At 53.0% G+C, this 25,665-nt stretch overlaps 5 protein-coding genes across 5 annotated transcripts; 3 read left to right on the forward strand and 2 right to left on the reverse strand.

The window, feature by feature from the left end:
* Positions 1-420: 420 nt before the first annotated feature.
* Positions 421-9,797, forward strand: gtb3 (glycosyltransferase family 4 protein). The gene is made up of 3 exons (XM_025606548.1): positions 421-765; positions 847-936; positions 990-9,797. The coding sequence occupies exons 1-3, from the start codon at positions 700-702 to the stop codon at positions 9,462-9,464; spliced, it is 8,631 nt and encodes a 2,876-aa protein (XP_025462620.1). The 5' UTR covers positions 421-699; the 3' UTR covers positions 9,465-9,797.
* dapB (dipeptidyl aminopeptidase dapB) lies at positions 9,706-13,134 on the reverse strand. Its single transcript, XM_025610364.1, has 3 exons — positions 10,498-13,134; positions 10,163-10,432; positions 9,706-10,045 (listed from the first exon to the last, which is right to left on the reverse strand). The coding sequence occupies exons 1-3, from the start codon at positions 12,839-12,841 to the stop codon at positions 9,921-9,923; spliced, it is 2,739 nt and encodes a 912-aa protein (XP_025462621.1). The 5' UTR covers positions 12,842-13,134; the 3' UTR covers positions 9,706-9,920.
* A 232-nt stretch (positions 13,135-13,366) lies between these two features.
* BO94DRAFT_269487 (uncharacterized protein) lies at positions 13,367-14,480 on the reverse strand. The gene has a single exon (XM_025606549.1). It carries the CDS (start codon positions 14,337-14,339, stop codon positions 13,722-13,724), a length of 618 nt encoding a protein of 205 aa, XP_025462622.1. The 5' UTR covers positions 14,340-14,480; the 3' UTR covers positions 13,367-13,721.
* Positions 14,481-16,474: 1,994 nt separating this feature from the next.
* Positions 16,475-23,206, forward strand: BO94DRAFT_569543 (uncharacterized protein; the record flags this gene model as incomplete). Its single annotated transcript, XM_025614744.1, has 13 exons — positions 16,475-16,492; positions 16,528-16,567; positions 16,619-16,848; positions 16,917-17,225; positions 17,278-17,899; positions 17,959-18,055; positions 18,115-19,451; positions 19,842-19,970; positions 20,122-20,980; positions 21,505-21,755; positions 21,813-21,914; positions 21,971-22,048; positions 22,098-23,206. 13 exons carry the CDS (start codon positions 16,475-16,477, stop codon positions 23,057-23,059), a joined length of 5,034 nt encoding a protein of 1,677 aa, XP_025462623.1. The 3' UTR covers positions 23,060-23,206.
* BO94DRAFT_269535 (DNA-directed RNA polymerase II subunit RPB4) lies at positions 23,203-24,544 on the forward strand. The gene is made up of 3 exons (XM_025606550.1): positions 23,203-23,627; positions 23,724-23,851; positions 23,986-24,544. The coding sequence occupies exons 1-3, from the start codon at positions 23,437-23,439 to the stop codon at positions 24,111-24,113; spliced, it is 447 nt and encodes a 148-aa protein (XP_025462624.1). The 5' UTR covers positions 23,203-23,436; the 3' UTR covers positions 24,114-24,544.
* The last annotated feature ends 1,121 nt before the right edge of the window (positions 24,545-25,665 follow it).

Consider the following 25,665-nt stretch of genomic DNA (forward strand, 5'->3'; position numbering starts at 1 on the left):
CCACCGTCATGGCCGGGCCTTATGCCTTATGCCTGACTACACCGCACACTACCACACTGCCTCAATATTATGATACTACACCTACTATGTACAGACACAATAGTAATCCCCGCCGTGGTCAAACAATCCTAAACCATTAGCGCCAAGCTAGCTGCAAAGCTGAGACGTTCGCTATTTTTGTCGGCCTCGAGGCCGGGGCGATTGCGTTGGCCGCCACCGGCCATTCCAGTGCATCAGACCTGTGGTTCCGATCTAATGCGACCCAAACATTTAAATAAAAATAAGCGGAAAAGGAAAAGAGGAGACACCTTAACTGACATCGTGCAGCGGCTGACCTAAAGCGCGCCCTCTTTCACTCAATCGGAGAGGCGCAAGTACAGAGGCTGGCAGTTGGCGGCTCCATCATTCCTCCTGCTTCCATCCCAACCTGTTGTATATCTTAACTTTCTTTCTTTCTTTTTCCGCTCGGTCGCCTTTCATTCCACTACTTCTTCTCTCGTTTATACCCCAAACCACTCTCGTTCGCTATCTCGGCTCCCTGGTCAACCAAACTATCCCCCTCGAGCATGGCCTAGGACACCTTCGTCCCTTCCCCGATGAGCACGTCGAGCATCTAATAGTAGTTTCAGCTCCGCTCCGTCCTTCGTTATTCATATGTCCTTCGCTTCCGCATTTTTTTAACTTTAATTTCTAATCGGGATGGCGAAAATTCTCGACGTCTCACCCGTCGGGTGGATTTACATGAGAGAGTACTGGTGGCAGTTTGTATGTGACTCTGTGCCCTGCACCTTGCTGTCAACCTTCAGCATGCCACACCCGAGGATGCCTTGCGCTAACATGTCATAGGTTTTGATCGCCATCTTGCTGGCAAGTGTGGTCTGCGGATGTTCCTATTTCACCTACTCTGGCACCCGTAGAGCTATCCGATGGTATAAGGTGAGATCCTCTGCACCAAGTCTGGTTGAAACTCTTGGCTGATGTCGGTCTAGTCGAGACCCCGGGTGGAGACCATTCCTGTCACTGTTCTCCAACGCCTGGACAAGCTGGCAACCCAACAGCTGGCCTTGGCAACCCATCGCACGAAACAGAAGCCTTCATCGGTGGGCGTCTACCTAGGCTCCCTTAGTACTCCGTCAGATGCTACCCACCGTCAGCTTCTCGACAGCTATGACCTCTTGATCGTGGATCCGTCCAAGTCAGGGGTCGTCCAGGCCATCTCGCATGCCAATGGGAAGCAGTTCATGGGCCGAGTTGATCTCGCCCTCGTCCCCGCCCAAGACTCAACTCTCGCCGCTATCGAAAAGATCGACAGCTTCCTGGCTGGAAGCTTCCATGGCGCCGCGTTCTGTGGCATTTTGCTTGCGAACTGGGAGGACAAATTCACGCCAACCGTCCTGGTGAAGCTGGCCGAGGCCATTCATGGTCTCGGTCTCGCCGTGTATCTGGAAACAGCACCCCCCACATTCCTCACGGATGGCCAAATCTTGCAAAGTCCCGCCATCTCCGGTCTCGTCATTCGCAATGCTAGCATCCTCCCTGACGGCCAGAAACGCGACTATTTCCAGTTAAACGACTTGCGACCAACGATCAAGGCTTTTGTGTCGGAGGCTTGCATGAGAGAATTCTCCGTGATCGCCTGGGAGACCGTCGACGATGATGCTTATCTTTCCAACGCCGTCGTGCAGCGGTCCATGGGATGGTGTAATTTCTACAGTGCCATTCCGTGGATTGGTCGTCAGTCTGCCCTCGAGAACGCCGCCCTGAATGTCAAAACGCCCGAGCCTCTGTCCTCGTTTGGATGGCTGAAGGATGCGGAAATCATGAAGGTCCACGATCGCTGGCGCACCAACCTCCACATCGCCCGTGATTCCGACACCAAAGACTCCTGGGACGCCCTGATGCCCTTTTTTCCCTCGCTGGAGAACGTGCTTACATCGTCCGAGTACCCTTCCAGGTCCAACCGCACGCCGACCACCACCCTTCGGGAGCCTCCAGAATGGGTCGCCCAAGTCAAGTCACAAGGAAGTCCCCTGTCGATCTCCATGGCCAGTGTCGAATACAAAGAGCTGGGTTGTTTCCCTCTTGGCTCCGAGGCAACACCAGCTGCTTTCGCCGAAATCGTTCAATCCCAGCTGCGACTGAAGTCGCTTAGTCTGCTGCACCCGGTCCCGGTGTCTAAGCTCCAAAGTATCGGTCTGCTCCTCCGCCAATTCCATGACAACCTCGCTCTCTCTAGCTGGATTCCCTCCGACCAACTGGCTGCTTCGATCAAGGAATTGTCGAATATAGCGTCCAACGACATGCTGAACGTATACCTAGGTCTGGATTCCGGACTCCGCAAGAGTACTGACGTTCGCTTCTGGGCCGTATATCAGATGGATACGGATGGATTCGATATCTTCGCCTCGAAAAATGCCCAGGGTCTGGTAGGTACCGTACTGCACACCTTCCTGTCCGCCAAAGGCTATCCACGCCACGTTTGTTTCGAGGCGGAAACCGCGTTGGCGAGATGGTCCAAAGATTTCAACGAGGACATCGGGCTTTCTCGCCGGGTGGTTCAAGATATCGATGTCCTGAGCCCGGAGGAACGGCTTCTGCTACTGCAGCACTTGTCGTTGACCGATGCCAAGAGCGAGCTGTCTGAAACCATCTGCGCATACCTCCGACGACAGCTTGTCGATGCACCTACTCTTGCCCAGCTCAAGAACCTCAATACAGTTTCCTATCTCGAGGGATCGACTTCACCCGCGCAGTTGATTGAAACGCGGATTAATTGGTACAAGGAGCAAGGCTGTCAATATCCTTCCGCTGCCTCCTGTCTCGCGCTGTTCAACGAGGCCGAATCCGTCTTTACCGAGGTACTACGAGAACGGAAAGAGGATGATCTAGCTCGGATTTCCAGCGGCCTGTGCGAGCTGATTCAGGACGGCCCCGTCGATACCTACACTGACATGATGCTTCTTTCGTTGTTCTGTGCTGCGCGGAAAGGTGCTCTCGATGAGATCTATGCCGAAGTAACCGATCGGAATCCGCTGTTTAACAGCCAGTCCGACCAAGCTGCTGCTTTTGCCGAATCGTTTGCCCTCGGATCCCGCTGCGAGGCTTATTTCGATATCCTGCCCAGCGCCTTCGGAAAGCTACTGTCGGATCGGTTCCGTAAAAGCTACACCGATGAGCAGCTTCCCAACTGGATCAACGGAGCGCCCGACATGGCCACCTCGTATGCCGGCGCGCAAATCGACGTCAATCCCGCCCACAAGGTCAAGCCCATGCGTGGTTATCAGCGGTTCACCTTTCTCAGTGTTTTTGCTTTCCCCGCTCTGATTGATATCATCATGCTTACGATCATTGGTCGTGGACTCTATCTCTCCGCCTTCATGACATATGACGAGCAGCAGAGTGCGACGATTGCCCTGATGATTTCGCTCTTGCTGTCGGGTGCTATTGGCACGTGGATCGCCTGTGGCGGACCGTACTATCTCATTTCAATGGCCTTCGCAGCTGCCAACATGTTTGTCCTGATCCGACTGATTGCTGGTATCGCCTTCACAGTAGCTGGTGGACTCATCGGTTTCATCTGCATCTCGGCCGTGGACGGCCCGCGCAGTGGAATCATCTTTTACCTCTACCTCATTGCGCTGACAATCTACTTTTCGGCCTTTGCCTCCCTGGCGAGTTTCAGTTACCCTGGTTCGACCTTCTTGTCGGGACGCAAGATCATCTTCGCGTGTGTCCCGATCTTGTTCATCTCGCCAATCGTCACCACGTTCGCTGGCCATGACTCGGCGATCTACCTGGCTGTCATCTACGTCTTCATCATTGCCCTACTCTTTGGCCTGCGATCCGTTGCCTCCAAATGGGTCACTTGGTATCAGAGCATACGCCGGACGGATGATACAGAGATTCGAAAGTGGTATGTCGCGACTTACGGCAACAATGACGAGAAGGTCTTTGGCAACTTGAGCGACCCGGCCGTCTTGAAATTATCTCGAGAAGCGCTGCTGAAGGATGTCATGGCGGAGACACAACGCTGGTTCTTCCGCAAGCCCACCACTGACAAGCTAGTTTTGGAGCTAGCCAAGGATTGGGATGCCACCAACTTCCTCCTGGATTGGTACTGCAGATATGCCGATGTACCCAGACCGATTCCTTTCAGCTCCTCCTGGAATATCCAAACCAAGGTCGGACTGGATGTGCTTCGGAACTCCCAGAAGGGCATCAGACTTCACAACGCTTTCATCCAGTGGCGACAGTCAAGTCGAGAAATCGGATGTGGTGTGTTGTACTTTATTCTGGCCCTGCTTGACAAGTGGGTGGAGCTTCTCACCGGCGGTCATCTAGTCGGTCTGTCTGCTTCAGTCACCAGCTCGCAGCGCATGGCGGTGGGATTCGGACTGGCATATTACTTGATCGGCGCTGTCCTCATCGACACCAAGGCCCAAGAACTGCACGATCTCATCGGAAAGCAAACATCTGTTGCAGTTCACAAGGCCAAGGATATCCGCCTGGTACAGAAGCGGGACGTGAGATACAAGAGAAAGGTGTACTGGAGAACCTTTTTCAAATTCCTCATGTGGCACGTATGGAGTCTGGCCTTGTCTACCGCCCTCCTGTGGACCTTCCAGAACACCATGGAGGCCATGATCATCTACTGTTCTTATATCCTGGCGTACACCGGCCTACTTTGGTACCAATACACGAAGATCTTCACTGGCCCTCATGCCTTCAAGACCCTCCTTATCGGATGTCTCGTGGGCTTGCCGGTTGGTATCGCCCTCAAGGTCCGTCTGCCGCACTTCTTGTATTCGGAAGTCATTGGTCTCGGGTCCGCCACCTGGACCGTCGCTATTCTCACGCTATTCTCTGCCAAGATGGGCATGCCGAAGAATGTGGCTTCTCCCGTGGAGCTTGGAAAGGTGTTCCACGCATACACGGCTCCATGGGCCGATCCCGAATGGTCTCAGCAGGAGCTGCAAACTTTCTACGAGAAGATTTCGCTTGTTCCGTCTGACGCACGCTTGAACCTGACCCCGCAAGCCCATCCTGGTGTGGAAGTCAAGGAGATCCTGCTTTCACGCAGAAGGGAACCAAGAATAGAAGAAGCATTCCCGAAATCCGAAGACCTAGTGAATCTAGCCTTGGGAGCCTGGGCTAAAGGAGAAATTTCTTTGGAGCTTGTCCCCATCGGATCGCTTGGTCCTGGTGTTCACGCCCTCAGCTGCAGTACAACCGGCCAGCTACACATCGCCATCTGTGTAGGCCGCGGATTGGATCAACGGATCGACGTTAGCGCGAACTGCCAAGTCATTGCCGAGACTCTTCTCCATGCAGTTGCAGAATCCATGCTCCGAATGCCTCACGAATATGCGGTGCTTGCCGAGTCGCTCGTCACGGCCGGTGTGACTGAAACCATGGCCCGACAACTCCGTGCAGAGTCCAACACAGCTGGTGTCATCCGCTGGGCTAAGACAGAGCTCCTGCAGCAACTGTGCCTCGGCTTCGAATGCGATGCCCATTGGGAAAAACTGCCCAAAGATATCAGAACCGCCTTGATCAACCGTTGCCTGGGCCAGCCATGCGAGCTTTCTGAAGCTAGCCGGAAATGGCTCGAAGAAAGTCTTTGCCGGTTTGACACTGATGTTCTTGACGTGCATGTTGCCCGAAGCAATCTGGGAGCTGCCAGTGCTGTCAGCATCCTTGATTATGCGCACTACGGTACCGGCGAAGCTGCCGTTTTTCGAGACCCGGAGACCCCGGAGCACATCCCATACGTCCCACGGAAGCTTCCTGCCATCATGCAGGTCCTCGTGAAGCCTTGGAACTCTTTGTACTATGCACTCGCTTCGATCATCAAGTTCATTGTTGTCGCCCTGGTCGCGGACCCCGAGTTTCAGCGGGAATTCAATCATGTCATTCGCCAGCATCATACGATCATCCGTGTACCAGCTACCCTGGCGTTGAGCTTGCTCTGGTCCTATTCTAGAATCATGCAGAACCTCGGTCTGTCCTTCTTCTTATTCCATGGTCGTGACAATGTGAAGCAGCTCTGGAACGAGACCAAAGGAATGACTATCAGCATCAAGAAGAGCCGATTCATCATCCAGAGTCTGGACGGCACATTCACTGCCTTCAAGCACGATGAACCAGATGGAGGCTTCAAGGTCTATTATTATGCTGGACAGCATAAAGTAGAGCCTGAGGGCACAAAGAGCCTGAGTTACGTCTGCGTGTACTCCAAGGATGTGCTGCTTTTGGTCCGCCAGGAATTCAAGGCTGGAAAGCTACTCAACGAATATCACTACGACTACCGTGCCCCAACTAAAAAGACCTTCGGCTTGTCCAAGTCCTCGCAGGCGAAGATTCCCATGGGCCGGCGTTGTGTACGTGGCGACAACCACCTGCAGAGCGTGCAGTACAACCGGAAAGGACTAATCGAGGCCGGATCCTTTATGAAGGATGGGAACCTCATCCGCTTCAAGTACCACTATCGCAAAAATCCCCGCTTTGGAGACGAATTGCTTCGCGCTGAATTTGCGCTCTCGCATATCACTTGTACCGTCTCGTGGTGCGCGCCTCCTCTTCGCCATCCTGAGAAGGTAGACCGGTGGATCCCTCATTCCAAGGTCACGGAAGCGACGTTTGTTCAGGGTGCCGATGTCTACGAAGCTCGTTGGCTCTACGATCACAAGTTCCATCCCACCATCTTCACCACCCTCAATGGACAAAAGGTACAGACGCCGCCCATGATTGAACACGACTACCTCGCAGTGCTCGCCAAGCCCAAGTACACCAGCTTTGTGCATGACAATCCTCTCGTGTATTGCGACAGCCTCAACTCCAGCGTCTTCACCCGGTTCTTTGGACTCACCAAGAAGCGCTTCCCTGTGTCGACTTCACGAGCTCGGTCATTAATTTGGAAGGCGTGGAAGGATCGTGTTGACTTTGACGGTGTCATTGTCCGCTGGATGGATGAACGCCTGTTGCGGAGAGACAAGACTCTCGCTCCTTACTGGCGTAGCCGGGATTGCGGTGATCTTGCATCAGCCAAGAAATACCTGGATATTCGCGCAGACACCGTCACGGCCAGTGCCGATCTGGATGACAACATCTCTAGCTGGACTCCTCTTGCTGTCAAGATCAGTGATCTGTTCAATTTCGGACCTGGCGGTGACGCGGTAGTCAACACCAGATCCAAGGACTTTGGCGCCGATACAGAAAAGTCTTTGCATGTTATGGCTGCTGATAACGGTACCTGGCCAAATGAAGGTGGCGGTGTTTCTGCATGCCGACGTGATATGATCAATTCCCTCAGGACCATCAAGTGGCACATGATTTGCGAGTCAGCCAATGACTTTGGTATTCCCAAGCACCAGACAGAGCAGAACATCCTGTCATTGAAGGTGGTTCCTCTCTGGGGTCTTGACTTCCTCACTCCCACACACGGTCTGTTTACAAACAAGCTCGACTCGGAGGTAGAGAACGTTACTTCTGCCAGCGAGATGGACATCAAGATGAACTTTATCCCGATCCTAACCGCCTTGGTCAAGGGCGCTCGTGCTGTCCATCTCTCCAAGGCTGATATTCAGCAGGCAACTCGCGCACTGGTAAACCTCAATACTTACTTCCAAGATTCGCGGCACTGGACCCAAGTTTGGGACAGCGAGATTGTCAAGGAAAGCTGGCGAGACCTTTGGCTCAGTCAAGAAATGGCCAATGCAGTCCCCTCATCCGAGTGGTTCCACACTGAGCTTCCCACGCTGGCGTCTCTCGACATTGCCTTGGAGCTCTGGTATCGCTATCTGTTCATCTTCTCCATCCCGATCCCTGAGAAGATCCCCAACGTGTTCCAGGCTTCGCACCACAGTGTGAGTGCCTCTTATGGCGTTGTCTGCAAGATGAAGAGAAACTGCACGCTCCAGATTTGGGACCATGCTATCAGTTGGCGTGAAACGAACCTCTGCCTGTCTTCTGCACTTTGCAAGCTTTCTCCCTTCGTCCGCAATACTCTGCTAGGATTGATGCGAGTCACCTCTGTCCTGACTTTGCATCATGCCGATATCATTCTGCCCTGTGCTGATTTCTTCAACCCGGGCTGGGAAGTGGAGATTGGTACCTGCCAAGGCACCATCGAGCACCGCAACGTTTTCCGTCGCAAGGTCGACCCTGTCGTCAACGGTATCACTGATATGCAGAAGTTTGCCCCCGTCAAGGAGATCAAGTCGGAGCGCCCAACGGTCACCATGTTGTCCCATGTCTGGTATGCCAAGGACATCAAGATTGCGCTTCTTGCCGCCGACATCATCATCAACCAGTGGAAGTTCGATGATTACCATCTTGACATTTATGGAGCCATTGACAAGGCGCCTACGTACTCTACTGAATGCCAGGAAATCATTGCTTCCAAGGGTCTCCGTGGCAAGGTCACCCTCCGTGGCACTGCAGACCCAATGAAGGTGTTGGAAAATACCTGGTTGTTCCTGAACTCGTCTCTATCCGAAGGTCTTCCGTTGGCGCTTGGAGAAGCTGCTCTGACCGGTGCTCCTGTTGTCTGCACCGATGTCGGTGCATCCCTTCGAGTGCTGAGCGACCCCGACGACTTCTCTCGCTTCAGTGCTGTGGTTGCACCCAACGATGCCCTGGCTCTCGCGAGGGCACAAATCACGATGCTCGGTCTCCTTGGTGAATGGAGCAAGTACGCCGAAGATACCGAGGCACCGCCAGTGCTTACCTCCTCCCCTACCCCTGAGGATGTCGCCAAGATCACCCGCCGCATGTACGAAAAGAGCGAGCACCGTCGCAAGCTGGGAATGATGACCCGCAATATCGTGCAAAAGTCCTTCAGTGGTGATCGATACCTCCGCGAGCACGAACAAATGCTCTGGATTGGCAAGTCAGCCAGAACCATGGCAAGCCGCCCGAACGGCAACCTTAATGAGCCCCTGGATGTTGCCACAGCCCTGCAGCAGACCCTGCCAATCGACGAAGAAGTCATCACGATTCCTCGGAGCGCTGTCAACTCTTGGCGGTCGTCGGCTGGATCAGGCATGTCGACCTTGTACAGCTCCGTCTCCAACTTCCCCATGCTCAACTCCCACCAACGCCCATCGTCCATTCGGTCGAGCGTGAGCAACGCCTCGACAGACGCCAGTTCTTTCATGCCTCTTCCCAGCAGTGCTTCTCTGCCCGTCTTCGCACCCCGCCAAACCCTCTCCTTCTCTGGTATGCCAGGAAGCAAATCACCAACCGGCCATTTGTCTCCTTCTGGTCGCCTCTCTCCTGTGCTTAGCCGTACTGGGCGTCACTCGCGCACTCACTCGCTCTCCACCGCAGGTCGGGAGCAGCTGCGCGGCTTACAACGCGAGGATCTGCACCAGTACCGCAACTCGGATGTCAGCATGATCATGCGCGAGGAATTCCTCCAGTCCAGCATCTTCCGGGGAATTGAAGGTGGCAACAATGTTTGATCCTGTTTCCCCTGAAAATATACCCATATCGTTATTGTTGCATGATTTCTGTTTATACTCATCTCCGTTGAGATGTCATCACTCCTTGTACATACACCTCGTGTGCCACTCCTTTGCATATGGGATGCCTGTTTATACTATTCCCGTCGATTGTACAGATGATTGGCTCGGGCCATTGGTCCATCGCTAGATTTCCATGTGATTCTGCATAGACCTACAGGATGGTGTTATCAAAATGATTACTTAATGCATTGACTACTTGCTATACCCACTTGAGTAGACTAAATACAACCGTCATCACCTACCATGCAGTAAACAGTACTACCTAGAACAATACCCAATATGAACCCGAAAAACAACACCTGTATCCAAATGCGGATATGAATAAAAGCCGTAATAACCAATGATAAATATACCGAGATATACCCCCTATCCCCTTTCTCCCATCTCACACGCCTAATTCCCAAGCAAAGGTAACGGCAACGACCTCTTCACCCGCGCCCACATCGAATCATCAGGAACCGGATTTGCGATCCGATGCCATTCATCATTGAATGCGTTGATGAGCCAGCTCGACAGGCCTATCCATCCCCAGGAAATAATTAGCATCGATTAATATACACATCTAACCCATCCAGTTCGTGCATTCTCGTAACCATACACAACTAAAAGGGATCAGGGAGGAGGGAGAAACATACGTTCATAAACCATCGTATGGGCATTATGAAAGTTGATGCTATGATCCGAGTCCGGATAGAAATGGAGATCGTAGTTCTGAACATTGGCGAGGTCGAGTTTGTCGACCAGTACGAGGGTGTTTTGGACGTGGACGTTGTCGTCCGAGGCGCCGTGCATGACCAGGAAACGGACGGATTCGCTGAGGGCCGCCATGTCGCTGATGGAGGTGTTGTCGTAGCCGTTCGGGTTGTGTTCCGGGGTGTGCATGTAGCGTTCGGTGTAGATTGAGTCTGTGGATTGGGGTGGGGGTTAGTTGGGTGAATAGAGGATGGGTGGGGGATGGGGGAGGGGTTACCGTAGTGTCGCCAGTCGGTGACGGGGGCGACGGCCATGCCGTATTGGAAGGTTTGGCCGGCGTCTTGTTCTAGAGTCTTGAGGGTCATGAACCCGCCGTAGCTCCAGCCCCAGATTGCGAGTCTGGATTCGTCGACGTAGGGCTTTGCGCCCCAGATCTTGGCGGTCGTGATTTGGTCATAGGCTTCGTAGAAGCCTAGGTTGCCGCGGACGATGCAGCGCAGTTTCCGTCCGGAGAAGCCGGTGCCTCGCCCGTCGACGGTGACGACGATGTAGCCCAGGCTGGAGGCGACGTAGGATTGGAAGTCGATGGTGAATTTGCGGTTTACGGTTTGGGATCGAGGCCCGTTGTAGAGGTAGAATAGGACGGGGTATTTTTTGGCTGGGTTGAAGTGTGGCGGGCGACGCTCGACAACTTGGAGGGTGAAGCCGTCGATGGTGACGTTCTGGTAGATCTCGGTGGGGAGGGCGTATGTATCCACCATGCTGGAAAGAGCGGCGTTGTCTTCGATGGTGTCTTCGTACTTGAGTTCGTCGGTCTCGGTGTTGACGATCGCTTGCCAGGGGACAGAAGGGCCATCGTAGCTGAGTAGGGCGTAGCCGGTTCCGTGTGAGAAAGATACATCGTAGTAGCCTGGCTTGGAGGTGTCTGTTAGAGGCTTAAGGTTCGATCCGTCCAGCTGGACCTGGTACAGGTGGCGCTCGGTAGGGGCTTCTTTTGTTGCGATGAAGTAGACAATGCCTTTGTTCAGGTCCACGGCAGTGGGAGCATCCACCACCTCCCAGTTTCCCTTGGTGAGAAGGACGGGTTCGGGGTTGTCCAGGGGCGTGAAGTAGCCCAGGTGCTCGTAGCCCTCGTGGATCACAGTGTCGAGGTATCCGTCATGAGGGCGGCCGCGGCTGGCATCTGCTGGGATAAACCGTGTGTACTGTGAAGGCTCTACCCAGCCACCATCGATGCTAGCAACATTCTCAGAGCGCACAAGCTTGCTGGTCCTGGCTTTCGTGTCGAACAAGAACACCTTTAGGATATCGCTTTCTCTGTTGGTTGCTCGCACAAGGACCTTTCCTTCGGTTCCCCACACGATCTCGATGATGATCCGATCGTCGTCCTCGAAATCATCGGGTGTGTCGATTGAAAAGACCTCTTGTTTCTCAACGTCGTAGAATTGCAGGTTAACAACGGGATCGGGAGCTCCAGCCTTGGGGTACTTGATGTCCCTGACCTCGGGGTAATCCTCGAGTCCCGGGGCAGGTTCCTTTCCGGAGGGCCTTGAGAGATAGTACTGCACGGGGAAATCAGGGACAGCCGTCTCGTTGGTACGCAGGAAAGCCACGTATTTGCCGTCGCCGGACCACCAGGTTACACTGTTGCCCGAGAAGACCTCTTCCTCGTAAACCCAATCGGGAACGCCGTAGAAAAGATCCGCGCCGCCGTCCTTTGTAACGGGCACAATCTTATCCGAAGACAGTTTGCGCAAATACAGGTTGTTATTCCTCACGAAAGCAACCATGTCGGATTTTGGTGACCAAATCGCAAGCTGCACGCGTGCATCGGGGTCACTAGGATCAAGCGGCTGCGCTGTTTGAGTAGCCACGTCGAAGATCCAGTATTTTCCCGTGAACGAATGCCTCCAATTCTTCTCGCGCTCGGATATGATCAACACCTTGTTCAGATCCGGGCTGGGCCATGTCGTCACTGGAAAGATTGAACGTCCATCCACCTGCACAATCGCCTTCTCCATCAGCACCTTGCTTGCCTGACTGGTAACACCGCTCTTGCGACTGCGAATGTCTTCAACTCGCAAGAATCCCTTCCCGCGATCTTCTCCCCGCTCCACTAGAAGACCATCCTCGCCATTGGGTCCCGCAATCCACGCAACGGCATGGAAGCGAGGAAGCCACTGTCCCGTGAGGACCTGTTCCAGCGTGACCGGTTTCGAACTCCCAGAGCTTGTGTCCGACTCGTGAGACTGTAGGGCTTCTGTAACCGTCTGCTGGTTTGAGTGTCCCTGGGTGATGAATAGCGCCAATCCCCACAGCCAACCTGCCACGCACAGTATAACCAGGCCCCATATCAGACGAGATGTACGGCTCCCGGAGGTACCAGCCTTCTTGGTCGAAGGGAGAAACGGCTCGTCCGCTCCAGGTTCGCCCTCCTCCACATCTCGGTATCTGTTCTCTTCCGACAATCCCTCGGGTGCGGTTGAGGTGTACTTGGATTCTTCCGGGTAGGTGTCGACGGAGAGGCTCGAATCGGAGGATGTCGCAGAGGCGGTGGATGAGGGCCGCGGACGGCTCATGGGAAGGAACTCCGAGACCTCATTGGTGTCAAATTTCCCCATGGTGGGAAATGGTCATGTAGGAGGGAAGACCGGCGGGCGTATCTGTGTCATATACGATCACGACGGAATGGTGCAAGGAGTCACTCGCAGCTCGCGATCGATAAGAGCCGAGGGATCGTTATCGTCGGCAGCGACGAAGGGTCGGATCGGTGCTGGCTGCGATGGACAGGAGTGCGAATGGTACGAGTTGCTTGGGTGCACCAGCCTGTGCCCTCAGGAGGTAGCAGCAGTAATGAACTCGAGGATCGAGTCTGATGGGAATCCTCAGAATTGAGTTCCGACACGGAGGCCGGCGAGGGTTGAGGAGGTGAAACGGGAGGCGCAGCAGATCCCCGACGGGCCTTGGCGGCCCCAGGCATCAATCCCTTATTCACGCCGCTTCCCTATTGACGGCCTTTTCGGGCATGGACTCCACAGCCCTACATGGTATGATGATCTACAATCTATTATATGCGACAACAATGTGAGGATTGTCAATCAAGATATGATTGTTAGCTTTGGGGCCTCCCACCCACCCACCCAAAGCTCGGATATATAAGTACAGGACAACGCTAGCACGCTAGCAACATGATCAACTCCTGACCCTCTCCAAGGAGGCCAAACACTCAACAGCAATCCAAAAGTCGTACACCAATATCAGAGAGCACCTTTGAAGGCATCACTCCCTTCAGCAAACCCAGGTTCAATACTCGTACACAAATCTCACGGAGTACCTTTCAAGGTATCACTCCATTCAAGAAGACCCCTTTCAATACTCATACTCATACACTTATCCGATGGAGCACCTTTCAAGGTATCACTCCATTTAACAATACCCCATTCAATACTCGTACACTTATCCCATGGAGCACCTTTCAAGGTAAGGTATCACTCCACTCTCTTAGTTTTGGTTGGACATCACCCGATCTCGAAGGTCGTATGTGGCGTCTGACAGTCGTATGGCTTGATCGAACATGATATTCCAGGAATCTCCATCGTAGACGGGCTGGTATGCCAAGGTGTAACTCAGTCGGCTTATAATATCGAGTATCCGATCGATTTGGCGGATATATTCCGTGAAGATATGCTCGTTGTAGTAGTCGTTGTAGTAGATCGCAACAAAGTCGTTTTGGTTGTATTGCCGAAAAAGTATTTGGTAGAAGTTCTTGTATTGTCGGACGATTCCATCGCAGACTGTGTGGAAATAGTCTCGGTAGGCTGGTTCCCTCGGACAGGCTTCGCAGAAGCTCATATGCTCGATCGGGTCGATAAGTTCGGCAAGTGCTGGCCATCCGCCTCTCAGAGGGCTGTTTTCAGGGACGTTGATGTAGGAAGATGTCGCCAAAGAATTATTCAAAGCCTCGTAGAGGAGTAAGCCGCATCGATGCTCACACAGATTGGAGCTGTCGTTATGGTGGTTGTTCTCTTCCGCATCGTGTTCGTAGTAAGGGCGGAGTTCAATTGTGCAATTTGCACTATTCGTCGAAGAAGATGCAGACAGCACCTCACCGATCGTCATGTTGTTTGATAACCCGGTTTAATGAGTGAATAGATTGGTTGGAGAAAAGGCTTTTTGTGGGTGTACTTGTTGCAAGGCACTTTAAAGGATGTGATGTTGTTTGATAATCCGGTTCAATGAGTGAAAAGGTTCGTTGGATGATAGGATTGTAGTGGGCGTGCTTATTGCAAGACACGTTAAACGAAAGAAAGATGGGCAAAGCGTTTGCCTGTTGCAATTCGAATGTGGAAGTATTCGGAGGTGTCTGGAGACGATTGATTTACTCCAGTTGAAAGCAATATACTATTTAAAAGTGTAGAATGAAGCCAAGGGAGGCAAATATCCTGCGAGAGATATAAAGTCCACCAGTTTACATGGCCCATGGTTGTATATGACTCCCCCAGACTTTTCGTCGTGAGTCAACTGCTGTAAATATAGCAACATGAGGTAGACATGACCGTATCTTAACCGTAGGGTGGTCTTTCGACCACGGGCTTCGAGCCTACCGCGGATAATGCTGACGCAGGCTATGACTCCTCCATCGAAGAATGAACAAGGACTATATCTGCTCGCTTCGCAGTGCTTCAACACACTCAACTCCCGAACAGTATCGGGTGCTCGCCATGAGGTTGACATGACCGTATCTTAGCTGTGATATAGCCTTTCGACCACAGCCCCTGAACCTACCGTGATGGATATTGACGCAGGTTATGACTCCTCAGTCGAGGTGCTTGATAAAAGCTATATTTGCTCATTTTGCAGTTCTTCAAGGCACCAAAATCTCGGGCAGTATCGGGTGCTCGCCATGAGGTAGACATGACCATGTCTTAGCCGTCGTATGGTCTTTCGACCACAGCCCCTGAACCTACCGTGGATGATATTGTTATGACTCCTTAGTCGAGGCACCTGAGAAAGTGTTCGCTTTTCAGAGCTTTATAGTTCTCGACTCTCGGGCAGCATCGGGTACTCGCCATGAGGGAGAGCTTCTCGCAAAGCATGACTGGAGTCATGCACAAGCATCATGGGCCTGGAGGGTCATCTCAGTCAGTATGGCGTCCATTTGTATTGGGATCAAACATACCAGTGTTTGATTCCATTCTATTACTATCTACAGCAAAGTGACGAGTATCCATCACTTGTGCAGGCACTGGGGTGGTGTAGACTGGAGAAATAGGCAAGTCATATTGTGATGGGATTTCTGCCTCAGGCAAGCAGAGGTTCGCTGAGTGAATGAGACATAAAAGATACAACAGACTAGGCATAGATTGATGTTCCGATGAGTATTTAGGACGTAATTCTCAGGTCTCACTGCTGCGTTGATAGATGATAGGTACCGATAAGATCGATGATGCATGCAGTCAGACAAGCGGATTAGATTGGTTGCAGCCGGCAGTCATGCGATTCGACGCAGGAGACTAACATGGAACTAGCCGATCTCAATCTTGGGGGTCTTGGTTGGCAGTTGGCAGCTGTCCGACTGAGGAGAAACTGGCAGGCAGACGTGGGGGGGGGGGGGAATGGAGAATCCAGTATCCACCGCCGGTGACAAGCATCTTTTCTGGAGAACGAAGAACTAGAAGTGCGCGATCCGCGGAAAGCTCAGGGCGGGGCCACAGGGCTGAGCACCGGACGCGTCAAAGAGGGGGCAGGGCATCTAATTTTATTCGCATTCCTCCGACTTGGTGCTTGGGGATCGGTGGTGTCATCATCGCCCATCGCCTGCAGATTACTACTAACTAGTATTTAGTAGTAGGGCCTCGCTAGCTTGTCCTTCCCTTCCCTCTTCGCTTCCCCTCTTCAGCTTCCCCTCTCTTCTCTCTCTCATATCCTCTCCTCTTCTACCCTACATCTTTTCTCCTCCCTCTTCTCAATCTCCCTTGTTACCACCTCAAACAGGTTTCCGATCGGCCTGAACAACAAGTGCGCTCTGGTGACTGGTGATCAGGCGCGCCGAGCATCGACGGGCGCCAAAACGTCATCGTCTCCAGCCCAAACCTTGGCTGTGGCTAGGCAGACGGATTCTGGGCTTGCGGCCATCTTCTAGAAGTGGATTCCGGTCGTATTCTTATTACCCCTGTGTCTACTTTAGGGCTATATAGCCCAGTCAACGATTGCCCGACCTCGAGGGGGAAATCCAGTGCTGCAGCGATTCCACCATGTCTGCCCCCAACGGAGTGCAGTCAGGCGCCCGCCCGCCTGCCTCGTCCAGCCCGCCCCCGGTCAGATTCTCACCGGGAAGCAAGAACATTGTTGGTCCTCTCTCCTCCCCATGGACTAAGTATCATCTTTAACAGCTTTAGATCTCAAGCGCGAACTCATCGCCCGTCAGGTCCAGAGTGAAATCGCCGAGCTAAACTCGCCAACCGCCCTCCAACGCTTCGGTGCCCCCTTCAAGTCAGAATTCGGCGAAGTTGCGCCCGTCGACTCGGAACTCCCTATCTTGCGATACATCTTCGTCCACCATGTGCGCAATTTTCCGTTCCTCGATCAGGCCCGCGAGAAGGAGTTCTGGCAAGATAAACTACAAGTGGTGCGTGTACCCCCTCGGACAACCAATGCAGCACATGCGATGAATTGGAGCTAATGGCCGGCACACAGTTTCTAGAATCGTTTGCAAAGAAGAATGTCTCATCTTCGGAAGACCGCCTGGAAGAGACAAAGCGCAGGAAGTTGGCGCGAAAGTGTGAGAAATTGGTCGAACTCATGATGGTTTCAGGAATCCCGACGGCCTCGGGCTATGAAGAGCGCATTCAATTCTCGGAGATGGAAGTCGTCGATCGCGGGGCTAATGAAAAGGGGCTGTTGGTCAACATGCCCGAGGGAAATGTAATTCATGGATGGGATATCAATGTGGCTGCTGTGCGAGTCACCTCGGTGCGACGGACTGTACGATACCATCAACATGCGGTAAGTGTTTGCGCGTCTGCGGCACTGGATATCCCCACTGACGTATAACCAGGAGTTCATACTTCGTGTGCGAAGAGAAGGCAAGCCCGATCTCTTCGTGGCTCGTCGTTACGGCGACTTTGCCAAACTTCACAAGCGACTACGAACCGAATTTCCCGGCAAACCGCTGCCCCCTCTCCCTCGCAAGAACAAATCCTCAATGACAACAAGCTGGTTCGGGTCGGCAGATGACGAAGCATCCTCGGTCTCTTCCGTGTCAACAGTCGGTGTCAGCGCCGTGGACGAGGGCTATTCGTCACGGAACTTGACCCCTGGAAACCATCATCACCGGTCGTTGTCCCGGTCTTCTAAGCGTTCCTTGAGATCGCCCCGGGCATCTAGTGAAGGTTCGAGGGAGACAGTGCTCTACCGGGAAGACCAGAGAGTCTCTCTTCGGGCGTTCCTTCGCACCATGCTACAAAACAAGCGGGTGGCTGAAACGAAAGCCTTGGAAGAGTTTTTGACGGCCGACCCCGTCACTTTGAACGAAGAGGAGAAGCTGGATATGCAGAAGCGGAAGGATGTCGACGCGGTGAGAATAGAAGAGCAAAAGCGATTCTACGAAATCGCCCGGGCACGCGCAGCTGAATTGGACGCTTACATGGAGAATTTCCGTCGAGACATTGTCGAGAGCAGTAAGTGGTGAATGACGCGAATCGGTAATGACCACGCTGACTGGGATATCCCAATATAGATGGCCTGACAAAGCTGTTTTCCGAGATCAAGGAGAAGCCGACGGTGCAGGATCTCAGTCCCAAGTACCAAAAGTTTGCTGAGTGGCTCCGGATTGAGTACGTGACGAGCAAAATCCCGTTTTGATTGTATGATAGGCTGACCAAGACCGCTTCAGGGTTGCTGCAACGCTTTACCACCTGTTCTTGGCTGAGGACAACTCCCCCGAACTATTCGCACAAGCCAAGAGAATCCATTCCCTCGTCCCGTACACTCTGTTGAAGAATGTTATTCGAATTGCCAACCCGGCAGCCGTGATGGCAGGAGTGCTCGACCTCTTCCTGGCCCAGCCCTTCGGCTCGCGCTCGCTCCTACAGCGGATCTTCTCGATGACTCTCAACGATGGCATCAAGGCCTTCCAGAAATCGATCGATGCGCTGGCCGCCAAGGTCGAAGATCCCATCCTCTGCCAAAAGCTTAAGGCGTTCACCGACTCGGATGAAAGTCTCAAGAACGAGATCCGCGCAGAAGCTGCTGATGAGGATATTGATATTGTCGTGGCTATTCTTCGCACTGAGCTTCTGCAGCCTGAGCTGACTCCCGAGCAATTTGGCAAGGTATTCAATGCCTATGTGGCCTGGAATCAAGCCGTGGACAATGTCGAGGTGGAGCTGCGAGAGGGTGCCCATTGGTTTGCGAACATGAAACAGCTACTGAAGCTTTACACTCGCCAGCGCGACAAGGCCATGATGCTCAGTATCGTCGAAGAACCAGTTACCCTCCAGCTCTTCCGCGACCTTTTCACCATCTTCTACGAACCGCTGGTCCGCGTCTACAAGTCGGCCAATGTCTACAGCAGCATCACGGATTTCGCTCGTTTTGCTGACGATGCGATTGCAGTGATCGAGAAGTGCCAGCGGCAGGATGTTTCGGCGGATCCGAACCAGACGGTCCAGGCCTTCATCGATCTCTGCGAACGTCACCAGAGCAGCTTCTATAAGTTCGTGCATGAGGTTCACTTGCACGATAATGGCCTGTTCACGTCCCTCATGGGGTGGATCGAGGATATCCTGGAGTTCTTGCGCAAGGGACCGCGCGGGGGCGATCTGGACATGAACGCCTTGCTGCGAGGAGCCAAGGATTTTGGACAAGTTGACAACAACAAGGCACTGGAGGAGATCAATGCCTTGATCAAATGGCACGAAGACCGAAAGCGGTGGCACCTGAACAAAACGCGACAGAAGATGGCGGCCGAAGGAACGGGCCATGAAGGATATCTGGGTAACGCGACGTTCCGGGGCAGCGACTTTGGCCTGGATGAGGCCGACCTTGAAGATCTTGCCATCTCCGACGCCGAATCGGAGGGATCGGAAGAGCTGGACGACGAAGAGGATCTCGACCCGATCACGGCGGAGCGCAGACGCCGGGTCAAGCAGCAGGACCAGCTCCGGCGCACGGCTGGCGAGCCGATCAAGCCGGACGTATCGGAGATCCTCAAGTTGTCCGACTCGTTTGGTGTTATGTTACGACAGGTACTGGCGGAATAAGTGTGGTTGCATTGTTGAGATACCCTAGAGTCTATACATCCCTCGTATACATCGTTGGTTCTGGTCGTTAGAATGTTGCATGGCATTGCCTGTGGCTCGAAGAGACAGGATCTGATCGGGGCGTCGGACTTTTGCATAAACATAATATTATTATTAGCATAGACAAGCGATTTTTTTTTTTTTTTTTTTTGATTGTACTAGTAGGTATACTCCATCCTGTATAGATTCTTCATGTCATCTTCCCCGGATTGCCGCCCTGGCGGGTCTCTAACGTCACCCCCAGTTTCCATGGCGACACCCAACGGCAGTCTTTTCTACTCCAGTTATAAACACTGCCTTTGATCTACGAAATATCCAGCCTGTCATATCCCCAACTTTAAATCTCCCCCGATTACTCATGCTGTCTCCCACCAAATCCTTCAGTGGCGCGGGGTCGCCTCGCTCGCCTGGCATGGCCGTTCCTCTGCGGGGTCTCTTCCTCGACGATGTCTGGCGCTGCAACTGTCCTGACCGTCCCCCGGCCGCCAAGTTCCAAACCAAGAACCACAGTGTGAACCATGGGCGATGGTGTATGTAACCTTGTTATCTTCCCCAATAAGGTCCACCGCTAATCAAGAAACCCCCCCGCATCCTCGTAGTCTACACCTGCCAAAAGCCCCAAGCGCAACGGTGCCGATTCTTCCTCTGGGCCAGCGACGCCGAAATCCGCGAGAAACACGCCGTCTTGTCAAACTCTCACACCGAGCCTGATTCCTCTGCCCCCGGAACCCCGACCAAGAAACCTCGCCTGTCCGCGACAGGTCTCCTGACACCCCAGACTGATCGCACGATTCGATACGGTTCAATCATGGGTGCCACCCCCGGCGGCAGGGTGGGGTTCAATACGCTCCCACAAAGCGCCAAAGCACGTATGATGTCAGAAGATATGGATGAGTTCGAATGGGATGATGAGGATGATGCGGCGGTGGGGAAGATTCTTGTTCAAGGAGGGCAGCAGCAGCAGCAGTCAGCCCCGCTGCGACAGCCGGACTTCGGGCCACCGAAGACGCCGTCGGGTGCGGCTTCTGCGTCGGGGAAGAGGAAGTTCTCGGATATGGAGGAGGATGGCAGTGGAAAGACGTTGAGCTTTACGCCGACTTCGTTGGCAAGATCGTATACGGATAAGACGGTGTCTTTTGCTTCTACGGTGTCTGGTCCGCCGTCGTCGATGGAGTTCTCGGGGACGCCTACGCCGGTCAGGTTCCGGGCTGGACCTGGTGTTGATGCGGATGAATTGAAGAAGGAGGGCTTGGCGGTAACGGCTGTCAAGATTCTCGAGAAGAACCAGGTGAAGGTATCGAAGCAGGCGAAGGATGAGTTGGTGGATATGTTGCATAAGTATGAGTTGAAGCTGAAGGGGATAGTCAAGGGGAGGGATATATCGCGGATTGCGCTGAAGAAGAAGGATGACCAGATTAAGGAGCTGAATGAGCGCATTGCGAGATTGGAGGGGGGACGGTAATTATGGGAGGAAGAGATCTGATACCCTGATCTAGATGTGGCTTTTGTTCTTTCTGTTGCATGTTTGCGTGCTGCTCTGGCGATTTTATATTGTTGTCGTCTGCTGTGCAGATGCTTAGTATTTAGTGTTTATAGTTGTAGGTCTAAGCGATAGGCACCCCCTGGTCATACGTGATCATCCCAATCAATGTGAATAACAGTCAACTTACTATTCTTGATTCACCATCCATAGCCATGCCATTGGCATCTCAGACACAGTAGACTTTCATGTGATAACCCCAGACCGATCTTATCTGCATCACCATCACGTGCCGATAAGCAGCGAGTCACGGCCCAATTCCAAAGTCTAAAAAATGTCGCGATCCTCCCACCAAACCACCAGATCCCAACCAGCCAATGCATTCTTCCTGACTCAACGCCCACTCGCACCACTCCCCAACCCCCGGAACCCAAACGTCCTATCAACCCCGTCACCCCGTGTCCATGGACATCGACTCCGCACCCACCCACCCGCTCCGCAGCGACCTCCCCGCCATGTTCCGTCCTCCAGTGAACCGGGCTATGCGAGTCCTGGACCGATCCTTTTTCAAAAGGACAGTGCCAATCTCTGCGGCGGCTATCTTCAAGATCTCGGATATCTCCAACGTGCGGAAGGAATTGACCAAGAGCCGGGATTTGCTCCAGCTGCCGAGATTGGGCTGCATTCGGGAAATCAAGGTCGATGATCTGGTGCACAAGTGTCTGTTGTTGAAGGAGGAGGTTAAGCCTGATGGTTAGTTTTATACCTGGGATATTAGGGATGAGATGGATGTGCTGATGGGTGAATTAGACGCCACGACGTGGTCCCCGACGATCAGCGAGCTTGTTAAGCAGGGAGTGGTTGGCGTGAAGCCTTATGATTTGACACTGGAGTATGATTATTGGACTTATGGTGGGTTTGAGTTCTTTCGATGTTGGGTATGAGGGCGCAAGGGCTAATTGAAGCAGCGGATATTATGTCCTGCATCCTGCCGGAGGACATGCTGGATGAGATCCCTCAGGGATTCACGCAAGTTGGTCATGTTTGTAAGTTCGATTTACATTTGCCATTGTGGACTCCAAGCTGATCAAAAAGCGCATCTCAACCTTCGCGAGCAATACCTGCCCTACAAGCATCTGATCGCCCAGGTCCTAATGGACAAGAACCCCAATGTTAGCACCGTCATTCGCAAGACCGAGGACGTAGGCTCCCACAGTCAATTCCGCACGTTCCCCTTCGAGCTTCTGGCCGGCAAGAACGACCTGAACGTCATCCAGCACGAGCAAAACTGCGAGTTCCGCTTCGACTACTCGCGCGTGTACTGGAACAGCCGTCTCGAGACGGAGCACCGCCGTCTTGTGGACAAGTTCCGCCCCGGTGAGATGGTCTGCGACGTCATGGCGGGCGTTGGGCCCTTCGCCGTGCCCGCTGGTCGGAAGAAGATTTTCGTGTGGGCCAACGACCTCAACCCGCACGGGTACGAGGTGATGCTGGACGCCATAAAGCGCAACAAGGCCGACAAGTTCGTCACCCCCTTCAACAAGGACGGCCGCGAGTTTATCCGCTGGTCTGCGCACGCCCTCCAAGAATCCCCGCACACCGTGACTATTGAGCCCAAGATCCGGAGGAGCAAGAAAGCCGCAGCCGAGGAGAAGGGCGACCACCTGCCGCAGCCCGAGGTCTTCCACCGCCCGACCGTCTTCCACCACTACGTGATGAACCTTCCCGGCAACGCCATTGAGTTCCTCGATGCCTTTGTTGGCGTCTACGCAGGCAAGGAATCGCTCTTTGCCCCGCACACCTCGCAACCCCTGCCCATGGTCCACGTCTACTGTTTCTCGGGCCACTCGGAGGACGAACATGACGACCACGTGGATGTGTGCCAGCGCATCTCGGAGCGCATCGGCCACACCATCACGACGGAGGATCGCGTCGGGGGCAGCGGCAACCAGGAAATCGAGCTGGCCATCCACAATGTGAGATTGGTCAGTCCTAATAAGCAAATGTTCTGCGCCAGCTTCCGTCTGCCGAAGGAGGTGGCGTTCCGTCAGATCTAAGACGATCTGCTTGGCTAGAACGTCTGTATTATCTATCGCATAGCATCGGGGCGTTTTGGCTATGGATATAGAAAAGTGTCGATAAGTGTTGAATTGATACCCTTACTTGCCTTGTAGTTACACATGGCAGTCCTAGATCTAAAGCACGATCATCTATCTCATCATCTCCACCCGTAACTTACTAATAAATAACCCATCAATCAATCCTCACCATCTAATCAATCCGTGATAACCACATCAAGGCGGTAACCCCCTCACCGCCCTCATCTGCCGCCGCAAAACTCAACGCGCCAGATTCCCCCATCTCGCACCAACATCATCAGCTATCTCACGTCTACGAAACAACCCACGACCTCATCACCCCACGAAAAGAAACCATGAGCGTCCAACTCCCCCCAGCCACCCACCGCAAGCGCACCCTTCCCCAAGGCGAACTCGAAGCCGCCTCGACACTCAAGCTCGGCGCCGACCAGAACACGCACACGCTATCGCTGTCCGAAGCGCGTCTCGTCATCAACAAGGTATTGGAGAATAAGCGCAGAGGCGGGAAGAAATACGAGGAACCGGAGTGAGTTCACCCGCTGTCTACGGGTGGTGTGCATGATGAGATGAATGGATAGAATACTTGGGATAGGTGCAGCGCTAACATGCATCGTGTCATTAGGAACCTTACGAAAACGTTGGATTACCTGGAGGTGTTTGCGCGGTTCAAGGATGAAGAGAATATCAAGGCTGTTGAGCGGTTGTTGAATTCGCATACAGAATTGGAGATGTTTGAGAGATCGCAGTTGGGTATTTTCTTTTCCCCCTCTTTCTTTCATTCTCTATCTTCTTTGTCACATGGCTGTGATGTGATGGGAGGGGAATTTTCACATGGAAATGGTGAAGCCAAGCCAAGGAGATCAGTGCGCTAACAACCAACACAGGAAGTCTATGTTGTGATAATGCGGAGGAAGCCAAGTCACTTATTCCTAGTCTACAGCATAAGATCTCAGATGGTGATTTGCAGGAGCTGTTGGATGAGTTGACGAAATTGCGCAACTTCACGGAGTAGATTCGATTCTTTCCATCAGTTTGGTTCGACATACCGCGGTCCGGTTGTCTTTGTTTGGGGTTCGGTATAGCATGGAGTTTTGGAGTTATGACGCGACGCGATGCATATACAGAATTCGATGAAACTGAAAGAGGAAGGGGATTTTTTTTTTTAAAAAAAAAAAAAGAAAAAAGAAAAAGAAAGAAAGAAAAAAGGAGGAAAGCACATACTTGCATTGGTTGTGGACGATCATGTCGTCATGGTGATTCTATTTTTTTTTCTCAACCTTTCAGGAGCTAAAACATGTGGAATCGTCCATGCGAGCATTATTAATTGCGGCTAGAGTTTGTATGTGGATAGTAACAATCTAACCATGCGACGATGACATGAAAATGGGACGTGCCAATGCCTGGTTGCTGTTGGCGGCGGTGATGTGGTTAGTGGTGACTGTTAGGTTGATTGGCTTCAGGTTGAACCTTGGGCATGTTGAGAGACTAGACAGCAGCACGCAAAGTCTAAAGCAGTATCGGTTTGATAATTGAAACCTCGTGGCGGGCAAAGGATTGGGCCAAACAAATTGCTCTAGTGCTCCTGCTACTAACAGTAACAGAGAGCTTTCCCGCATGGCGGCCCCCTTAATAATAGGAATCCCCGGGGATGCAGCAGGATGACCTTTACATTAAGTAATGAGAATCGGGGCCAGCGCGTTCAACGCCAACGTGCACGCGAGCCAATGCCTGGTACGTACTATGTACTATGTAGTGCCGCAGTGGCACGGAGTGGCTCCAGAAGCACTGACGGTCCATTTTCCCCGGAGATAACAGGTACCTCCCCAGATCCTCTTCCCACCGCCAGTCGTACCCAGTACAATGGGCATCAGCCCCCAACGGACGGGCAGGCAAGTTACCAGTACCTGAATCATGCAACGGACGCGCCGCCGGGAAACCTTACTCTGTAGTACTAGTAATAGCGATTATTAAGTTAATAAGACGGACGGTCAGCAGAGGTGCCCAAGGACGACAGACGCCCACCAATCACCACCCCGGGGATTTTCCCGCCGACCTTGCAGCCAAAACCCACATGGGGCTTGCTGAGGCTGTGGGGAAAGCCGCCAGCTGCAGGGCCGATCCCCGTTGCCGGTGTTGCGCTATGCCGGTTTCATGCCTTTGCAGCCACCGTGATTGGCCGGGCCAGAGCGTTATCGGGATGATGTGATTGGCACTTAGTCTGAGTAATCGAGGCTTGGTGAGAGGTTCGCCGGCTTGATAGGTCGGATTCGTACTTAAAGACGGTCCTACGATGTAGGATCCTAGGTACTAGTCGATAGGAGAAACTAGGGGGATGCACCGCGTGGAAGGAGCACTTTACTTTTTTCCCACCATGTTTTCTTGTATTTATTATGTTTTATTATAATGTCTGATTCTTCCTTTAATTTTCTTACCACCGGGGAATTGCCTCCAGACAAGATTCACCCGGGCGGCACTTGTTACAACCCCAAACTTTCGGACGAGAGCAATTCAGTACGTAATACCAAGGCCGCCTCGGCAGCCAACCGATCGGGGATCCAATCAGG

The sequence above is a fragment of the Aspergillus sclerotioniger genome, assembly GCF_003184525.1.
Source record: "Aspergillus sclerotioniger CBS 115572 chromosome Unknown BO94scaffold_39, whole genome shotgun sequence".
NCBI lineage: Eukaryota > Fungi > Ascomycota > Eurotiomycetes > Eurotiales > Aspergillaceae > Aspergillus > Aspergillus sclerotioniger.

Excerpts from the sequence above, each read along its gene's own strand:
- BO94DRAFT_269535 (XM_025606550.1), top strand. The coding sequence starts at position 23,437 with ATGAGCGTCCAACTCCCCCCAGCCACCCACCGCAAGCGCACCCTTCCC. Across the intron at positions 23,628-23,723 it reads AAGAAATACGAGGAACCGGA|GAACCTTACGAAAACGTTGG; the intron begins GTGAGTTCACCC and ends TCGTGTCATTAG. Across the intron at positions 23,852-23,985 it reads GTTTGAGAGATCGCAGTTGG|GAAGTCTATGTTGTGATAAT; the intron begins GTATTTTCTTTT and ends CAACCAACACAG.
- BO94DRAFT_269487 (XM_025606549.1), bottom strand. The coding sequence starts at position 14,339 with ATGACGATCGGTGAGGTGCTGTCTGCATCTTCTTCGACGAATAGTGCA.
- gtb3 (XM_025606548.1), top strand. The coding sequence starts at position 700 with ATGGCGAAAATTCTCGACGTCTCACCCGTCGGGTGGATTTACATGAGA. Across the intron at positions 766-846 it reads GAGAGTACTGGTGGCAGTTT|GTTTTGATCGCCATCTTGCT; the intron begins GTATGTGACTCT and ends AACATGTCATAG. Across the intron at positions 937-989 it reads GAGCTATCCGATGGTATAAG|TCGAGACCCCGGGTGGAGAC; the intron begins GTGAGATCCTCT and ends ATGTCGGTCTAG.
- dapB (XM_025610364.1), bottom strand. The coding sequence starts at position 12,841 with ATGGGGAAATTTGACACCAATGAGGTCTCGGAGTTCCTTCCCATGAGC. Across the intron at positions 10,433-10,497 it reads CACCGACTGGCGACACTACG|ACTCAATCTACACCGAACGC; the intron begins GTAACCCCTCCC and ends CCCAATCCACAG. Across the intron at positions 10,046-10,162 it reads CCATACGATGGTTTATGAAC|GCCTGTCGAGCTGGCTCATC; the intron begins GTATGTTTCTCC and ends GGGGATGGATAG.